Here is a 17670-nt window from a genome sequence, read left to right as displayed (position 1 = left end):
GGCCGGGGGCAACACCGAAAGTTGTTGAATTCCAAAACGATCGTAATTTTCTGTTTCTCGCGTTTGCCAGCGCCATCACTATTGAGTATTCTAATATCACGTCACACTCGGTCGGTAACATCAAAATCGGTTAGGCTATACCACTCGGTGGACTGCAAAGCATTGTTTACCTTAGATAAGAGTTTGACTAAAATGAATTAATTTCGGTGAAATTAGGTAAAAAAATCTTGATATAGCTTTCATCTTTAAAAAGAAAAGCCATTTATTTCATTATTGTTGGCAATTTGGAAAATGTGCGATTAGGCAATCCATCACGAAAAATTATAATTTGCCATAATTGAGGTTATAACCTCAATTGACGGCGACTTATGTCATAATACTTTTCGATAATAAGTGATTTTAAGTAGTTTCATATGAACTAAAGTTATATCAAAGAGACTTTAAAGGATTTTAAAAAAGACTTTAAGAGATCTTAGGATATCTCAAGAGATTTTTAACGATTTCAAACAATTTGAAGGGATTTTAAAAGAATGCAGAAAAATTGAACGATTTTGAAGGAATTTTATACATTTTTTAAAGTATAAAAAAAAATTGAAAGATTCGCAAGAGATTTGATCAAATTTATGGCAGTTTATGGGATTTTGAAGAATGTTGAGCGAGTTACTGAAAAGTTATTCAAAAAGATTTTAACTCATTTGAAGAGATTTCAAGGGATGTAATTTTTCTAATATTTTAAGGAAGTTAAAAAAATTCAAAAGATTTTAATTAACTGTACTCAATTTCGAAAATTAAAAATGATTTGGAAGAAGTTGAAGGGATCTCAAAAACATCGGAAAATTACAAAATTTCTGAAAATTCAAGTGATTTTAAGAAATCACTATAGGAACTTTACGGGATTCTAAGATTTTCTTTTAAAGGATTTAAAAATAATTCAAAAAAGTTTCAAGATTTACAACAAAATATTTAAAGATTTTAAGACAGTTTTCGCGATTTTAAAGATATTTAAAAAATTTTTAAAAAAGATTTTAATAAATTTTAAGAGACTTTAAGGGGATTTCAAAACATTAATGATTTAAGGATTTTCAAGAGACTTTAAGGAGTCTAACCAAATTTAAGGAATTTAAGAGATTTTAATTAATTTTAGTCAATTTTTTGAATGATTTCAAAGAAGTTAAAGTGGGTTCAACGAAATTCGGAGGACTTTAAGGATTTTTAAGAAATCAAGTGACTTTAAGGAATTACTAGAGACTTGGCGGAATCTTAAAGTTTCTTTTGAAAGGATTTAAAAGTAATCCAAAAATAGTTCAAAAAGATTTAATGATTTACAACAGATTTTATAAGACTTTACAACAGTTTTAGTGATTTTAAAGAAAGTCAAGCGAGTTATTGAAAAGTTATTAAAACAGATTTAATAAATTTTGAAAATTTTCAAGGTATTTCAAGAAATTGATTGATTCAAGGATTTTTAAGATATTTTAAGAAGCCTAAGAAAATTAAAAAGGTTTTTGATTTAAAAGATTTTAATTAATTTTAGTCAATTTTACAATATTTCGAATTATTTAAAAGTAGTTGAAGGGAGTTTTAAAAAATTCGGAGGACTTTAAGGACTTTCAAGAAATCTTACGAGATTTCTAAGAATGCAGGTGATTTCAAGGAATTGCTAGGGACTTGGCGGAATCTTAAAGTTTCTTTTTAAAGGATTTAAAAATAATTCAAAAAGGTTTAAGGATTTAAAAGATATTTTATAAGATTGTAAGACAGTTTTAGTGGCCTCAAAGAATGTCAGGCGAGTTTTTGAAAAGTTATTTAAAACGATTTTAAGGATTTTAAAGAGATTTAAAGGAATTTAAGCAAATTTAAAGGATTTTAAGAGATTTGAATTAATTTCAGTCAATTTCGAGAAACTTCGAAAGATTAGAAATGACCACAAAGAATTTGAAGGGATTTAAAAAGAAGTCGGAGAAGTTTAAGGATTTTCAAGAAGTCTTATAGGATTTCTAAGAAGGATCACAGTCTTTGATCATTTTTGGTTTCTCAAAATGCAAAAAAAAATCTCTTGTCATCTCTGAAAAACACACTTTAATGCACTATCAAAATTCAAAAATGTTGATAGCCAACTATTCCAACAATGCAACCGAACCTCAATCACGGCACATTATATTTTTTCTTGATGGATTGCCCAAATCGCACACTTCCCCAATTGGTAACAATAATGAAAGAAATGGCTTTTCTACATGATAAGCGAAGCCATATCATGATTTTCACTTACTTTCGTCAAAAAAATTAATTTTAATTAAACTACTATGTAATCAATGTTTTGCAGTCCACCAAGTGGTATGGCCTTATAGATTTCGATGATACCGACCGAGTATGGCGTAATGTTAGAATACTCAATAGCAATCTTTGCTATAGTTGAGTCGGTCGGCTGGCTTTGTATGTGCCTGTACGCCAAAATTTTTTTGAACACTGAATTAGCTAATTATATTCAAATTAAAGAGAGCCTCAAAATCTTCTATTTATCATTATTTTTTAATTTCGAGACAATAAATAAATTTTAAAAAATTCTTTTCGTACATTAGAATTTTATTGAAATTTCCAAAATTATTTTTTTAAACTAAACTTCAAATTTAAATGAAATTAAGGTAAATTAAAAAAATTAATAAAATTTACTAAAATTCCAAATTTAAATAAAATTCAGTTGAATTTAAAATTTAAATAAAATTGAGCTAAATTCAACATTTAAATGAAATTTAGGTGAATTTAAGAATTAAATAAAGTTTAGTTAAATTAAATTAATTTATCGTCTGGTTTCTTTTAAAAGCGGAATTTTTTAGATATTAAGTAAATAAGTTTTAAAAAAATTCTATTTGTACTTAAAGATTTATTGTAGTGCAATTTTAAAAATTATTTTGAAAACTAAATTTGAAGGTTGAATACAATTTAGATCATTTCAAAAAGTAAATACATTTTTTTACATACAAAATTTAAGTAAATTTTACTCAAATTTAAGTAAATTTCAGTTAAAATTGAAGATGTTGAATGGTGTTAAGTGGTATTAAATTTAAGTGCAATCCAGTTAAATAAAAATGAAGCTGTCGCTAAATTTTAAATTTTATTGAATTGAATACAGATATGTGGGTTGTTTCTTGGCTTCGACAATGAAGAGCATTCAATTAAGCTGGAGAAATTAGAAAAAATTCCCTTATTTTTATAATAATTACCCAAGTGCGAAGTCACATACGGCTCAACATTGGCCCATAGTCGGCAAAAATATGGCCGAAGCTCGGCTGCCATTATCACGCCAATGAACGAATGATAACTATGACCTGCACTGGCAGCCAAGGTTTGGATGCCATTCTCGGCCTAACACTGGGTACCAGTATTGGACCAAACCCGGCTGCCATCGTCGCGCCATTGCCGGATTGATAACTATGGCCTTGACTTGGCAGCCAGGGCTTGGCTGCCATTTTCGGCCCAACACTGGCTACGTTCTAAGGATATGACAAAGTGAAAAAGCCATCCTCATAAGCTGCATTTCAGAAAAGTTAAAGGAGCAAATTTTAAGCTCTTTTTTTCTAATTATTTATTATTGTGCGACGAAATGTTAACAGGAATATCAATATAATAATTTTTAAATAAATAATTTTAATCGATTACAATTTTTCTTCGCCTAATATTTTATTTTTTCTGTTGTAGCCTGCTTTACAACTTTTTGCAATGACAGGAAATGTAATTTTTCATAAACATTAAAAATTTTTAATGGCAGAACTTAAAAAATTTCATCATGAACTTTGACAATTTTTCAATCAATTTTTTTTATCTTTCGTGTAAGATTTATTTATTGGGTGCTAAAACTGAGACTTGGCGAAACAAACTGCCGATTCTGGGTCAAGCATAGATGAAGAATCGGCAAATATAAATAGCCAATATAGGCTGCCAGCACTGGCTCAATATTGGGCCGATTTAAATAAAACATGGTGCCGTGGTAAAAGTGACACTTGACATTTTTTAAATTTATTTAAATTTAAATAAAACTTAACTGTTTCTTCAGATTCATTTTTTTTACTAATTTCCAACAAAATTATAACTTAAATAAAAAATAAATTTTTAAATTCAAATTTGTCATTACTATTTGTTACTAACCTCTTTAATACATTTTGGGCCTAATTTTGATTTCAAAAACTCTTTAGAGTTTTTGAATTGCTTTAAGACGTTTGCTACTCAATTAAAATTATTTTTTCATTCACTTATAAAGTAAAATTAGATTATTACCAATATTGATTTCAAATGCACTATAATTTGGTGCGACCGAATATATGGTTGCTTGTCGCGCCTCTACAAGTATGTGGAGGAACCAATCGGTACATGTCGCGCCTCTACATGTATGTGGCCGAACTAAAATCAATATATCGACGTGTCCAAATGACAAGGTTTCATCTCGGCAGAACTTGCCTGCCGCGTTAATTACCGGTATGTGGTGCAATTAATCGCATACCGTATCCAGGACCACTTTGCTATTACTCCATGCTTTCAACCTTACTTCTTAAAAGAGATTCGCGAGCTCTCACAGCCTTGTGCATACCCTACCGATAGAAATCTCTGAATATTCATTGAAGATTCTCAGGCTCAGAGAAGCATATTTTTAAAGATCCAGGTAGCTCGTTTAAATAGTCTAAAGGCTTTAAAATTTCCTTTTCGAAATTGAAATAAGAATTTGATCATAAATAATAAGCAGGGAGGCAATCTAAATAGAGTAGCCGAGACTCACTAAGGGTCCTTTGTTAAGCATTTGGATTAAAATTTATAAACAGATTTTTTAATTTCAAAGTTAACAGCCTAAAACACAATAATTTGGAATCTACGGTTTTCAAATATTTCAGATATCTAACTTTTTTTAAAGAAATTTAAAATTGGAATGAATATAACGTATTTCGTAAATGGAATTAGATACGCCAAAACAAACAAAATTTTTTAATTCAACTTCGAAATAGTATATAAGTTATAATTGTTAAGTATGTATGATGAGAAAATTCATCAATTAAAAAAAATGTTAATAAATTTGAAGAAAAATTTAAAAAGGAAGTCGGGTTGGTGACGGTCAACTACTTTAAATACCTCTGCCCGCCCGGTACGTGGCGGATACAATAGGACAATTATATGACCGTCGCATCACTTTTAAAAGGACACAAATCTTTTAGACTATCGCTAGAGACGAAATCATTCAAATAGAACCTGCAGATAGCCTGAAATGGGCCAGGCTTTTTCGCCAGATTATATTTTGAGATTTCCTATTGGTAGGGTGCACTCAGAGATACCATATTTCTTTAAAATAGACTGTTTTGAGACACCTGATTTCACTTTGTCTAAAAGCTTATTTTTCTCTTCGAAAGATAAAACGCCTCCTCTGGTTATCTTTCGACATTGTTGTGACGCGCATAAGTTAAACTCTGAGTGACTGAAGGCGAACTGAAGCAAAAGTCCTGCGACATTTTTTTCAATTGACCGAAGCAGATGACACGATTAACTGCAAAGGGTACTTCCCGCTTTTTTCATACACTCCTGCGTTGTTGTGGAGTTGCTCCGCTGGGTCAGCAGCGCCACTCTTTTGCCCCTTGGACCACCTTGTCCTCTATTACGGGAACTCCTATTGCGGGACTGCAGCGTTGTTAAAATTGTGTCATAATCAATAATACCCTAAAGCATGATTATTTAGTTTATTTTTTGTATAGGTACTAAGGTGAAAACTTATCTTCATGTAATTTAATGATATTTCACTATGTTCTCTGAAAAAATACTTTTTATTACACATACATGATTTCACCCTTTTTCAACGCCCATGAAGCAGGGCTAAATCTCTACTTTTTACTCCCCAGGAAGTAAAAAGTGACGTCAAAGGTGAATAATGTAAACTATACATCTTTGAGCTCGCATTTTACGATTCACTCACCATAAGAACTATAAGAAATTTGTTTGCAGATAATAGCATTTTTCGGTAATTTATGGAAAGTTACCATACATAATTGATCAAATTACAGTAAATTACCAAAAATTTCAGGAAATTTTTTAAATTAATTTTGGGTAATTTATCTTGAGTTTTCATAAATTACCTATAATATAATCATAAATTTCCAAAAAAATTCCGGAAATTAATGAAAAATTAAAAAATTGAATTTTGGGTAATTTATGGTAAGTTATCATATTTACCTGTAAAATTACCATGAATGATAGAAGATTTCTATAAATTATTGAAAATGTATAAAGATTTTTAAATAGAAATTTGGGCAACTTATGGTAATTCACCATAAATTACCAAAAAATTTCATACATATCCTGAAATTTATAAAAATGTTTAAATTTGATTTTTATAATTTATGGAAAGTTACCATATTTACCTGTCAATTTCCATAAAATTTCATAAATTTCCGGAAGTTTATAAAAATGTTTAAAATTTAATATTAGGTAATTTATGGTAAGTTACCATTTACCTGTAATACATGACCGATAATTTAAATAAATTTGCGGACATTTTTAAATTGATCAATTTATTGATTATTAAAAAATAAATTTTTAAATTAAAATTCCTATAACGAATATCGTATGCTCTAAGGGTTGGAAAGTCTTTTCCTCCCCCTAGGTGCATAATATATTATTACTTCTTATACTGTGAAACGAATTTTATGATCGTTTATAAATTAACACATTTTTTTGATCACCAGGTATATTTTTCGATAACAGAGTGGAGCATGTAAAATTTGTAGATTTTTGTGGCAAATATCGCTTGCCTTTATTGCAATATCTCTGCAGTAGTAAATGCATTGGCCCACGTGATGGCGAAGAAGAAATGGTTAGCGGCGCTATGATCAGAAAAGTTCTTCTTGGTTGAAAAACGATATTCTGATTAATGGACATTAGACACCAATGCAAGAAAATCATTGATCTCCATAAATTTTATTTCTTGGGGTTTGACAAGAGATTACAATCTAAATTTCCTCCATGGATTACGCACCCCAAAGCAACACATAATCAGGCATTTCAATTCTCAAGTTAGCGAATTCTCTAGAAAAAAAATAGACACATGTATTAAATCCAAATGTATCTTTTTGTAATTCGTGTAGCTATTTTTCGTTAACGATTATTTTAACAATTTATTTTTATTATTGTCTGTTATTTTATCACGCCCCCTGGTATGTTTAAGAAATGTATTAATAATTGATAAAAGTGCATTACGCATACTTTATCAGAAGTGTTGTAGTGGCGTTTAAAACTGTAATATTTTGTTCGCATAAATGCTAGATTTAAAAAAAAATATTAATAATTAATTATGCATAGAAATAAGCTAGTATAATAAAAATCCTCACAATGTTAGTACTTTTTTCTATAATTGATGTTCTTGGTGGAAAATTGTTTTATAAAAAACTATACAATTTTAGGAAAACAACGTTTTCATATAAAATGGTAGAAATTCATAGAAATTTTATTAGTTTGGCAGACAAAATAATAATACTTGATAAACCTTAAAATTTTGTAATGAAAAATTATGAAGCTTCATACGAAATTTTGTACGCAAAAGGATTTTTTTTAAATTAGGAACTCCCTATCCCACGGGAGACCCTTTATCTCACGGTACCCCATCTGTCTCTGGAAACGACACTTATCTTTCAGTACCTAAATATCACACGAGACTCTAGCTATCTCCAGGGATCACATTCATCCCGCGAGTTTTATCCCAAACAATAGGGTAATCAGTTATCCGTCAGTCATTTATCAGCCATTTATCCTTAGGGACAGCATTTGCACTGCGTGACAGTGATCTGGCATTTTTATGCAGATCTAGCACAAGTTGTGCGTCTAGTAAATTTAAGAAAAATGGTATGGCAGAAATTTTCCATGCACCCCAAAATCTCATTTTATGGCTAGAAACCCGTTTTTGGGTAGGTTCCCCTGTTGTTCCTATGTGGGTTCTGACGTATGACTCCTTGAAGGAAAAGTGACAAGGATCTTATGTAGGTTCCTGCATAGTTTCCTAGTCATCTTGAAACGGCTGACGTAGGGTCTTACCCATATACTTTAAAGGCTCTTATACGGGAACCTCAATATACCCCTCAATATAATCCAATATTGCTTTATTAAAAGTGGTTTATAGCGTCGTCTTGTAGACTGTAAGAATTACTTTTGTAAATAATTTTTCAAATAGGAAAGATTTAATAAAAATATAAGTGCAAGTCGACCACTAAAGAATTGTCTGATAAAGTCCAATAAAATGCGGTAACTTTTTCCCGAAGATTGGTTTCCAGAGTACCATTTTGATCGTATAATTTTGATAATACGATTTCACGTACGACAATCGGTTCGAGTGTGAGATATTGTTGCACTATTTTTATTGTACTTAGTTAATGCATTTACTTACGTGAACATAACTGCAGATTATTACAACCTTAGTAGTTCTTCTCTGTTTTAATACTCCGTGTTAATGATATTTTTATTACTTATCAATAAAACACTATATAAATAAATACAAGCTCATTATATGGTATATATAAATTTAGATTAATATTATTTGGATAGGAAGACTGAGATTCAAGAAGATAGGGCCATCTTATATTTCAGAAAAGATGGAAATGGAGTCATTTAGGTAGAAAAATAGGGATTAAAAAAGATAGACGAAATTTGTTAATCCTTAACGGGCAGAAAAGAATAGAGGTAGAGAAGTGGAGCACTGATTATTGATAGAAAGACTGGGATGCAAGAAGATAGGGCTATCTTATATTTTAGAAAATATATCAATGGATTCACTTAAACAGGAAAATAGGGGTTTAAAAAGATAGACGAAATTTAAGATTGCCCAAAGGATAGAAAAGTATAGAGGTCGATAAGCTACTGATTCATTTAGATTGAAAGACTGAGATTCACGAAGATAGGACTGTATTATATTTATGAAAAGGTAGAAATGGATTCACTTGGATAGGAAGATCGGGATAAAAAGATAGACGAAATTTGTTATTGCCCAAGGGATAGAAAAGAATAGAGGTGGATAATTGAAGGATTCATTTAGATAAAAAGACTGGTTTTCACGAAGATACGGCTATCTTATATTTCAGAAAAGATGGAAATGGACTCACTTGGATAGAAAAATAGGAATTTAAAAAGTTCGACAAAATCTTAGATTGCCTAACGGATAGAAAAAGATAGGCGTGGATAAGCGAAGGATTCATTTGGAAAGAGCCACTAGAATAGGGATTGGTAGTGAATTGAAAAGAATACAAAAGAATAGAGGTGGTTGTAAATTGAAGAAAGATAGAACATGATTGAAGGAATAGACCTGGGATTAAGATGGATACATCGGTTCTTTCCATTTCAATCCTAAAGATGGAAAATGATTCAAGCGGATAGAGACTCTATCAATTCACTTTCAGCAGGACGCTGCATACGTTCAAGCGAGGGGGTGGTTTAAGGTCGTTTTCCTACTTTTAAAACATTTTTTATAATGAGGAGTACGTATGTATGCATGCATGTATGTATGTGTGTATGTATGTATGTATGTATGACTTATCAGTATGACTATCAGTGTTCGCTGAATATTATCATTTTTGATACGTTTAATGTAAGTACCCTGGCGGACCGAAGGAACCGAATGGAGCCTCTACAAAGTACCCGTCCAAAGACTGGTCTCCCCTGGCCTGGTTAGATGTCAGAACTTGGAGAACTCGGTTATAACTTATATGTACAAGCTTAGGGTTCTCTGGACGCCAATAAGCTTTCCTTTCTTTAGGTGAATTTTTGCACATTTGTCCAATCAAAATTCCATACCAATCTCTTCTGTGTACTGTTTGACAATATTTAAAGCATTCTGAAGTTTGCTATTATCAGAAGCATAGATCTTTAGGTCATTCATATGGAATACATTAGTGACCTTATGCTCGCAATGATTAGTGTCGCCACAGAGGTATCCAGTAGAATTTCGTATTGGGAGAGATAGAGGCAGAGGTGTGATCCAAAAAAGCAGAGGACTCATGGTGTCACCCTGAAAGACGCCCCTATGGAAGGTAACGTTGTTTGTTGTCACTCGATATTTTTCAGATGAGATAGTAAATCTAGTTTTCCAAAGGGGCATCCATCTCTCTATACATTGCAGTATATTTCTGACTGAAACTTCAAGCTTTTCGACAGACAAATAATACGTCTATGAGATGCTGAATCGAAAGCTTTCCGGTAGTTTATCCAGGCCATTGACAGTACGCGCGGACGGGCTGCTGCGTCTTTACAGACGCACCTGTCTATTAGCAGGTTCTTTCGGCATCCTGCTACACCTTTTTTATCTCAGCAGTGATTGGTGAACATTCCTCCTCAGATTTTATAAGGTTGTCACAAAACTCCTTGAAGCGGATTATATTATCGGTATCTTCTTTCAACTGCAGTGTTTTCGGCATCTTTTATAACTGGGTTTTTGACAGAAGCAAGTAAAATGCTAAAGAGGCATGATAGGTCAGCAAGAAACTGTTGATTTTCCCTAATTCATTTCTCCCTTTTCTTTATTCTTCTCCTTGCGTCAGATAACATCCGTGTTTTGTCAACAATATGTTGTTTGATTGTCAGCAGCTTTTTGACTTGTTCAGTGAGATATTGAAGGTCCTCAGTTCTTAGGCGAACTTAAGGACCCTTTCAGTGAAAGGTCTACCAGATGTTATGTAGTCAATGACACACAGAACACGGGATGCATTCTGTCTTGCCCATCCAATCTCCGTGTTCAGTTGATGCATGCGTTTCTTGATGTTTTGACTGATAGTTGGTTTTAGCTTTCGATTTGAATCAGCCAAAGCTCTCGCAGCACCATAAATTGAACAATTGATGGTCCAGAGGTTGGACTCCTCCGAGATATCCTGACGAAGGGAGGCATCGATTGCAGCCAGATCTTTGGGCTTAGGAGGAATCTGTATTCATTGTCTTGAAATAATTATCATCTCTCAGAAGATGACTGCTTTCTGCGGTTGGTTTCAATGTCGTTACCTCATCTTCATTGAATCATTGCACATTGATTTCGCCAAGACTTATGCGAAACTTGCTCAAGCTCTGGGTGTTTCTGGCACCACAGAATATGCATACGCGCCATAAAACCTCATCTAACAGGAATAATGCTGACATTGTGGCAGCATACAGACATTGGATAGGATGCCTTATACTAAATTTGAGGTATATTGAACAATTAGTTTGCGCATGTGCGAAGGTGAAAGTTTGGACTACAGCTCGCGCAACGTAAACTTTGAACGCCTGTAACTATTATCTACTATTGGTAAATTACTTTTATATAAGGTCGATAGATACATACTTTTGCGCAGTTCACGACAAAAAAAAATAACTCAAAATTTGACCAAATTTTTCCAAAATAAAAAATATATTTTTTCAACTTTGGACCATTTTTATTTTTCTATAAATAGGTTTAAAATTAACCTTATTTTATGTGCTAGAAACCTTTCATAGAGAATTATGGGCCGAGGCTTGGTTGTTGAGCAGCAGAATAAAGTTTGAGTGGAGCAATCCTCGTATCGCGACGCACGCTACCATAACGAGCTAGAGAGTGAATCGCATGCAGTGTAATAACAAAATTTCGTTCAAATAAAAAAAAGATCGCAATCTAATTTTAGTTGAAAATACTAAAGTTTATATTTCTAGTTTTAAAATTTCCCGCGAATTTAGAAACTTTAGATGTTAGCTGATAGGTGGTGAATATTGAATTTACTTGCAAACGAGACAGCGTGTACACTCTATAAGGATGAAGACCTAATTTAACAATATGATTGATCTCAGAGATTGTTCTGAATGCCGAAATTTGGATGGTAAGTGCACATGGTTTAAGTAATTTCAGTTTTATTAAATTCAGATCTAGTATCTCTAATAAAAATGTAACTGACATTGTTTTCTTATGGCTCCAAAAAGTAATTTTTAACATAAATGTGTAAATACTTTTTAGGAACGAAATCATGAAAAGTCAAACGCGCAAAGTCCTGTATCGTCTAGTATAAAACAGAAGTTTTCACTAATTGGAAAAATTCAATGATGTATATAAATTGCAGAAAACGATTCAGTTAATTTGGTGCATAGGCACTTCTGAATGAAATCAACCTAACTGAGAAGGTTGAATTACAAATAGATGATAATGATAAAGGACAAGTTGAAAAAATGGACAACAATCCAGATTTTTCATTGTCGCCAAATCACAATGACAAATGTAAGGATGATTATCACGCAGCATGAGTTGAAATTCTGATACAAATAAAAAAAAATGTTTGCGGAGACTACTGACATCTCAGAAAAGATTTTGCTTCTAACTTAGGCACCTAAATCATGGGGTCGCATGAAATTAATAAATGAATTTTATACAGCCGAATAGCAAGCTAAAAAAGTCAATAAACTTGTGGCTTAAAAAGGAATCTTGACATAACCCGACCCAAAATTAAGGTAAAAATGGCCAGCCGAAACTGAAATTTTACTACAACATTCCTATACCCTGTTCAACGAGAGAACGAAATTCTGAAACAACGAAATCTCGTTCTCGGCGCGCAGCTAGTGAAAGAAGGGGAATCGTGGGCGTCAACTTCTCGGCTGAAAAGTCCCATAATATATATGGCCCATTATAACTGTCACGCACAACCCCGCTCGTCTCGTTTCTCATTTCGGTTGACGATCTGTCTTGCCCGCCCTATTGATATGTAATTGTGAAATAATAATAAAGGAATAAAATATACTTACGTTTAGAAATTGAAATGTTCGAAACTGAGAAATGGTACAGGCTCATTATAAATATTACTTCTTGCGATAAATCGTACATTAAAGTTTTGCATGTGAAGCAATTGTAATGAATAAAGAAAGAAATAACTGAGTATAAGATGAAAAATAATTAAATAATAGGATATCTAATGAAATAAGTATGTGAAATAAGGAAATAATCGAGAATGAAATTAATGAAGAATATAAGTACTTGATAAATAAATGAAAGAAAGATTTGTAAACGAAGAATAAAAAAGTAAAAAATTTCAACACGTGGAAATAGTAGAAAAGGGCAATGAATAATTTGTAATGGAAAAATTAAAGTATTCCAAAGGGACTTTTTAAATAAGATGAGTAATCGACAAAATTTGTCCATTCCAATCTTGGGGTTAAAAGTTTGCAATTTGGGAGTTTAAATGTTTCGCCGTATTCTATTGTCTAATGGCCATAATCCTGGAGTTTGTCTTAAGAAAATAGGCTTAAGGAGAGAGCATTTAAGACAGCATTCGAAACTCTTCCATTTACACCTTGAGGGCTCAAGAGATTAATTCATGGAAGTAAAATTCTTGAGAATCTTTTCACCACATTTGCACTCTACATTCTATGATCAGAGAATAAAATTTGAAGTTTAGCATGTGCAATAGTCAGGTGCTACGCATTCAGTATTGAAAGCTTAGTATGCACAGGCTAACACTAAATCTTTCTGTCCGAACACCTTGCGTTTCCATTTTTGGTGCTCGTAGGAATTAGCGTATTCAGGAAGTGTAGAATTTTTTCACTGATTTTTCTAACGTATGTGTATGTAAGTTTCGTCATGGATGAAAACGCAATGCAGTTATCACCAGTCCATAGAAATAAAAGAGGACAGGTAAGTTTGAAGAAATTTGCATTTACTGACATATTCATAATTACCGCCCGATCAACTGAAATTAACTTATTTATACTTGCCCCCAAATGCAAAAATGTATTGCAATTCATGACGTTCAATTTAAACATCCTATGACACAATAGAGCAAAAATTGAAAAATAAATGTAAATGATAATTAATATAAAAAATATATTTTACAAAAAAAGCATAGTTGAACTGCCACTTTAAAAATATATATTGCACCCAAAAAATGACGGATTAATAAGGAAACAGTGTAATTTTTGGATAAGTAAAATGAGGGTAATTTCATTTTTTCATATATGTTACTCTCTTTTTACAAATGATACGTTTTTTCCATTTCGTGATGAGTAGTCAGAAGAAAATTTGCATTAATATGTACAAAAAGTTGAAAAGTGAAAACCCGACAATCTTGCAGAAGAGTGCTGTTGAAAAAATTGCACTACCACTGGATTTGGATTTGGAACCGTTAGGAACGCAATCGTAGAATATTTAAATTCGCGTGAAGTTTTGTCTCCAAACAGGAAGAAATTGAGGTTCAGGGTTGACCATAAATTTGTCGAACTTCAGAAGAACATTGTACGAAAAACTGTGCACGATTTTTTTCGTGAAGGCGTGCTGCCAACCTTGGACAAGTTAATGGAAAGAATTAAGGCCAACGACGAAATACCTCTAATTGGGCACACTACACTACACACGCTGCTTAAAAAAAAGTATATTACGTACGTAAAGCATAAGAGAAATAGTTATTTGCCTGAACGCGATGATCTACTCGCTTGGCGCAGGCAATATTTAGAGGATATTCGCAAATACCGCGCAGAAGGTAGGAACATTTATTTTTTGGACGAAACGTGGGTTAACGCAGGTGACGTTACAGTTAAAGCCTGGCATGATGAAACAATAAAATCTGGACGAGATGATTACATCAGAGGATTGACCACGGAACCTGCCAATCCAAGCGGAAAAGGAAAAAAGTTAATCGTTCTACACTTAGGTAGTGCGGAAGGCTTTGTGGAAGGCGGTTTCCTTTCTTTTGTATCGAAGAAGAATTCATCTGAATATCACGACGAAATGAATGGGGACACTTTCAGAGAATGGTTCGAAGCATTTTTAGGGAAATTGCACGACAACTGTGTCATTGTGATGGACAATGCTTCTTACCATTCTGTGAGGGAAGAAAAAGTCCCCAGCAGTTCATGGAAGAAAAATGACATTCAAAACTGGCTGCATGTAAAAGGGTACGAGTTCCGAGATACCATGATTAAAGGGCAATTACTCAGCATAGTGAAAGAGGTGAGAGCGAAGCATGACAAATGTGCCATTGACACACTCGCGGAAAGTCACGGTAAGATTGTTTTGCGCTTACCTTCTTACCATTGTGAACTGAATCCCATTGAAATGGTGTGGTCTATGGTAAAGGGATATGTCACATCAAACAATTCGACCTTCAAAATGAGTGACGTTCTGCAACTTCTTCGACAGGGAATTGAACGTGTTACAGCAGAGAACTGGAGGAAGTTTTGTTGAGCACGCAGTGAAGGAAGAGGAAAAATTTTTGCACATAGGGGATACTCTACCTCCGTGATGGTGCGGAAAAGAGTTACTTTTTCCATACAGTCAATCTGTTGTTTCTCCTTCATATTTTCAACATTTTAAGGCAAATAACATATCGTTGGAATCGCAAAAAATCATAGATTTCGAATAAAATATTTTTAAATTAATAATTGCAACATTAAAGTTTTTTTACATATTTTATTTTTATTCTTCTTATATACAAAGCACCCTGCTGTCAAGGGTCGCCGCCAACAGATTAGAGCGTAACGGCCACTCGCGTAGTGGCCCTCAGTGAGGACATAAATCGTTTGGAAAAGCACTTGGGTCAGCGTACTTAAAAAAAATTGTGCCGTCCTTTCACAGCGATTGGCTGCCGAAAGAACGAAAAAAACTTGTCGACGCCTCCCTTAAGAAAAAACCTGCGCGGCCGATTTCGTTCTCTCGTTGAACAGGGTATAGGAAGATTATGATAATAGTCGCCTGATGCGAGGTATGAAAGACTTTGTATTAGTAAAACAAGAAAATGGATCCCGTAAACAAGTTCAGAAACTATTCGTATTATGCAATCTCTCAGAATTAATTCAGCGTTTTCAAACTGAGCTTCCTGAAGTCAAAATAGTATTTTCTAAATTTTCACAGCTTGGACCGAGCCACTGTGTTCTGGACGGTGAAAGTTGCACGCATTCGGTTTGTGTTTGTGTCCATCACGAAAACGTTAACCTAATGTTGGATTCAATATGTTTAGAAGATTTGTTTAGTTACATATTCATCTTGGATATACACTGATAGAAGTCTATTAAAAAACCAAGCAGCTGAAAGTGATGATTTCGTAGAAAACTTCTGTAACAGACTTTTTAAGCTAAAATCCCATTATTTTAATGCAAAACAACAATCGCTGTTTATGAAAGAGCTTAAAAATAAGTTTAAAGAGGATGAGTTTTTAATTCAGATTCATTTTGCGGAGAACTTCGCTTTCGTTGTACAGAATGGCATCCAATCCCAATATTGGAATAATAATCGGCCAACCATATTTACTGTAGTTATTTACTATATCAAAAATAACGAGCAAAAGCAATCAAGTATGGTCATCTAATGTGACAATTAAAGCGACGATACTCTTTCCGTATTAGACTCTAATCAGTAGGCACTGAAAAGACAATTTTTTAGCGAAAAAAACTGTTTACTTTATTGATGGGGCAAGGTAGCATTTTAAAAAAAAGTACAGCTTTGTAAACGTTTTGCATCATGAACAAGATTTTGGAATTCCTGCAGCATGGTACTAGGCAGTCTGATAAGTCCCTGAAAAATGAAACACGGAGACGTTTTTTTGACCAAAGTCGGTTTTATTTTTCAACATACTCTCCTTTTAGGTCGATACAGCGAGTCCAACGATTTTCTAACTTTTTGATACCGTCCGAAAAGTACTCGATCGGAAGGTCTGCAAAATACGCCTCAGTTTCAGTTGAGCTCCTCATTTGAGTAAAAACGCTTACCGGTGAGCCATCTCTTCAGGTTAGGGAACAAGTAATAGTCGCTGGGGGCCAGGTCTGGTGAATACGATGGCTGAGGAACCAATTCGAAGACGATTTCATGCAATTTTGCTTGTGCAACTAAGCATGAATGAACAGGCCCATTGTCGTGATGATAAAGCGGTTTTTTCTTCTTGAAATGCGGTCGTTTTTCGGCGATTTCGATTTTCAGTCGGTCCAATAATGATGAATAATATGCTCCGGTTATGGTTTTACCTTTTTCAAGATAGTCGACGAATATAATGCCATGTGCATCCCAAAATACGGAGGCCATAACCTTTCCGACCCATTGTTGCGTTTTTGGACACTTCGGAGCACTTTGGCCCGGTGGAACCCACTGTTTTGCCTATTGCGTTGACTCAGGAGTGTAGTAGTGGATCCAGGTTTCATCCATGGTTATGAATCGGCGCAAAAACTCGGTCGGCTTACCCGAAAATAATGCCGAATTCTGCTGGGAAGTTTTCACACGAATTCGTTTTTGGTCCACTGTGAGCAAACGCGGCACCCATCGCGCGCAGAGCTTCTTCATGCCCAAAACTGAATGCACGATATTGCCCACACGTTCCAATGATATGCCTATAGAATTAGCTACCTCTCTCAATTTCACTTTGGGATCATTCAACATCATATCATGGATTTTTTCGACATTTTCTGGTGTACCCTGGCGGACCGAAGGAACCGAATGGAGCCTCTACAAAGTACCTGTAAAGACCCCATTGGGTCCCCATTCAGTTCCTTTTTAAAAAAACTCGAAAAATCAACAAAATCAACTTTTAAATTGTTGAAATTCGGATTCTACGTTATAATTCCCTATAGAAGGCCACGGAATAATCGCAATAGTTTTTTTTACAACGGTAAAAAATTTTTAAAAATATAAGACGTATAACGCCTGTTGACTGCTACACTGCAAACGTATCGCCTGTAAGTAGCCGTCAACAG

General features: G+C 33.7%; 2 protein-coding genes across 3 annotated transcripts in view; both read left to right on the top strand.

Moving 5' to 3' along the window:
* The window catches only part of LOC117166850 (leucine-rich repeat-containing protein 58), a 14909-nt gene extending 7603 nt beyond the window's left edge, over positions 1-7306 (top strand). For both annotated transcript variants that reach the window (XM_033351209.1, XM_033351208.1), the window contains exon 5: positions 6717-7306. In XM_033351209.1, coding sequence (XP_033207100.1) covers positions 6717-6883 — 167 coding nt within the window. In that variant the 3' untranslated portion in view covers positions 6884-7306. The remainder of the gene's footprint in view (positions 1-6716) is intronic.
* A 6274-nt stretch (positions 7307-13580) lies between these two features.
* On the top strand, positions 13581-15175 carry LOC117182635. The gene is made up of 2 exons (XM_033375737.1): positions 13581-13630; positions 14173-15175. The coding sequence occupies exons 1-2, from the start codon at positions 13581-13583 to the stop codon at positions 15173-15175; spliced, it is 1053 nt and encodes a 350-aa protein (XP_033231628.1).
* Positions 15176-17670: the final 2495 nt, after the last annotated feature.

Source organism: Belonocnema kinseyi, chromosome 2 (assembly GCF_010883055.1).
Source record: "Belonocnema kinseyi isolate 2016_QV_RU_SX_M_011 chromosome 2, B_treatae_v1, whole genome shotgun sequence".
NCBI lineage: Eukaryota > Metazoa > Arthropoda > Insecta > Hymenoptera > Cynipidae > Belonocnema > Belonocnema kinseyi.
The sequence above is the reverse complement of the archived record's forward strand: the minus strand, read 5'-3'. Positions and strand labels throughout refer to the sequence as shown.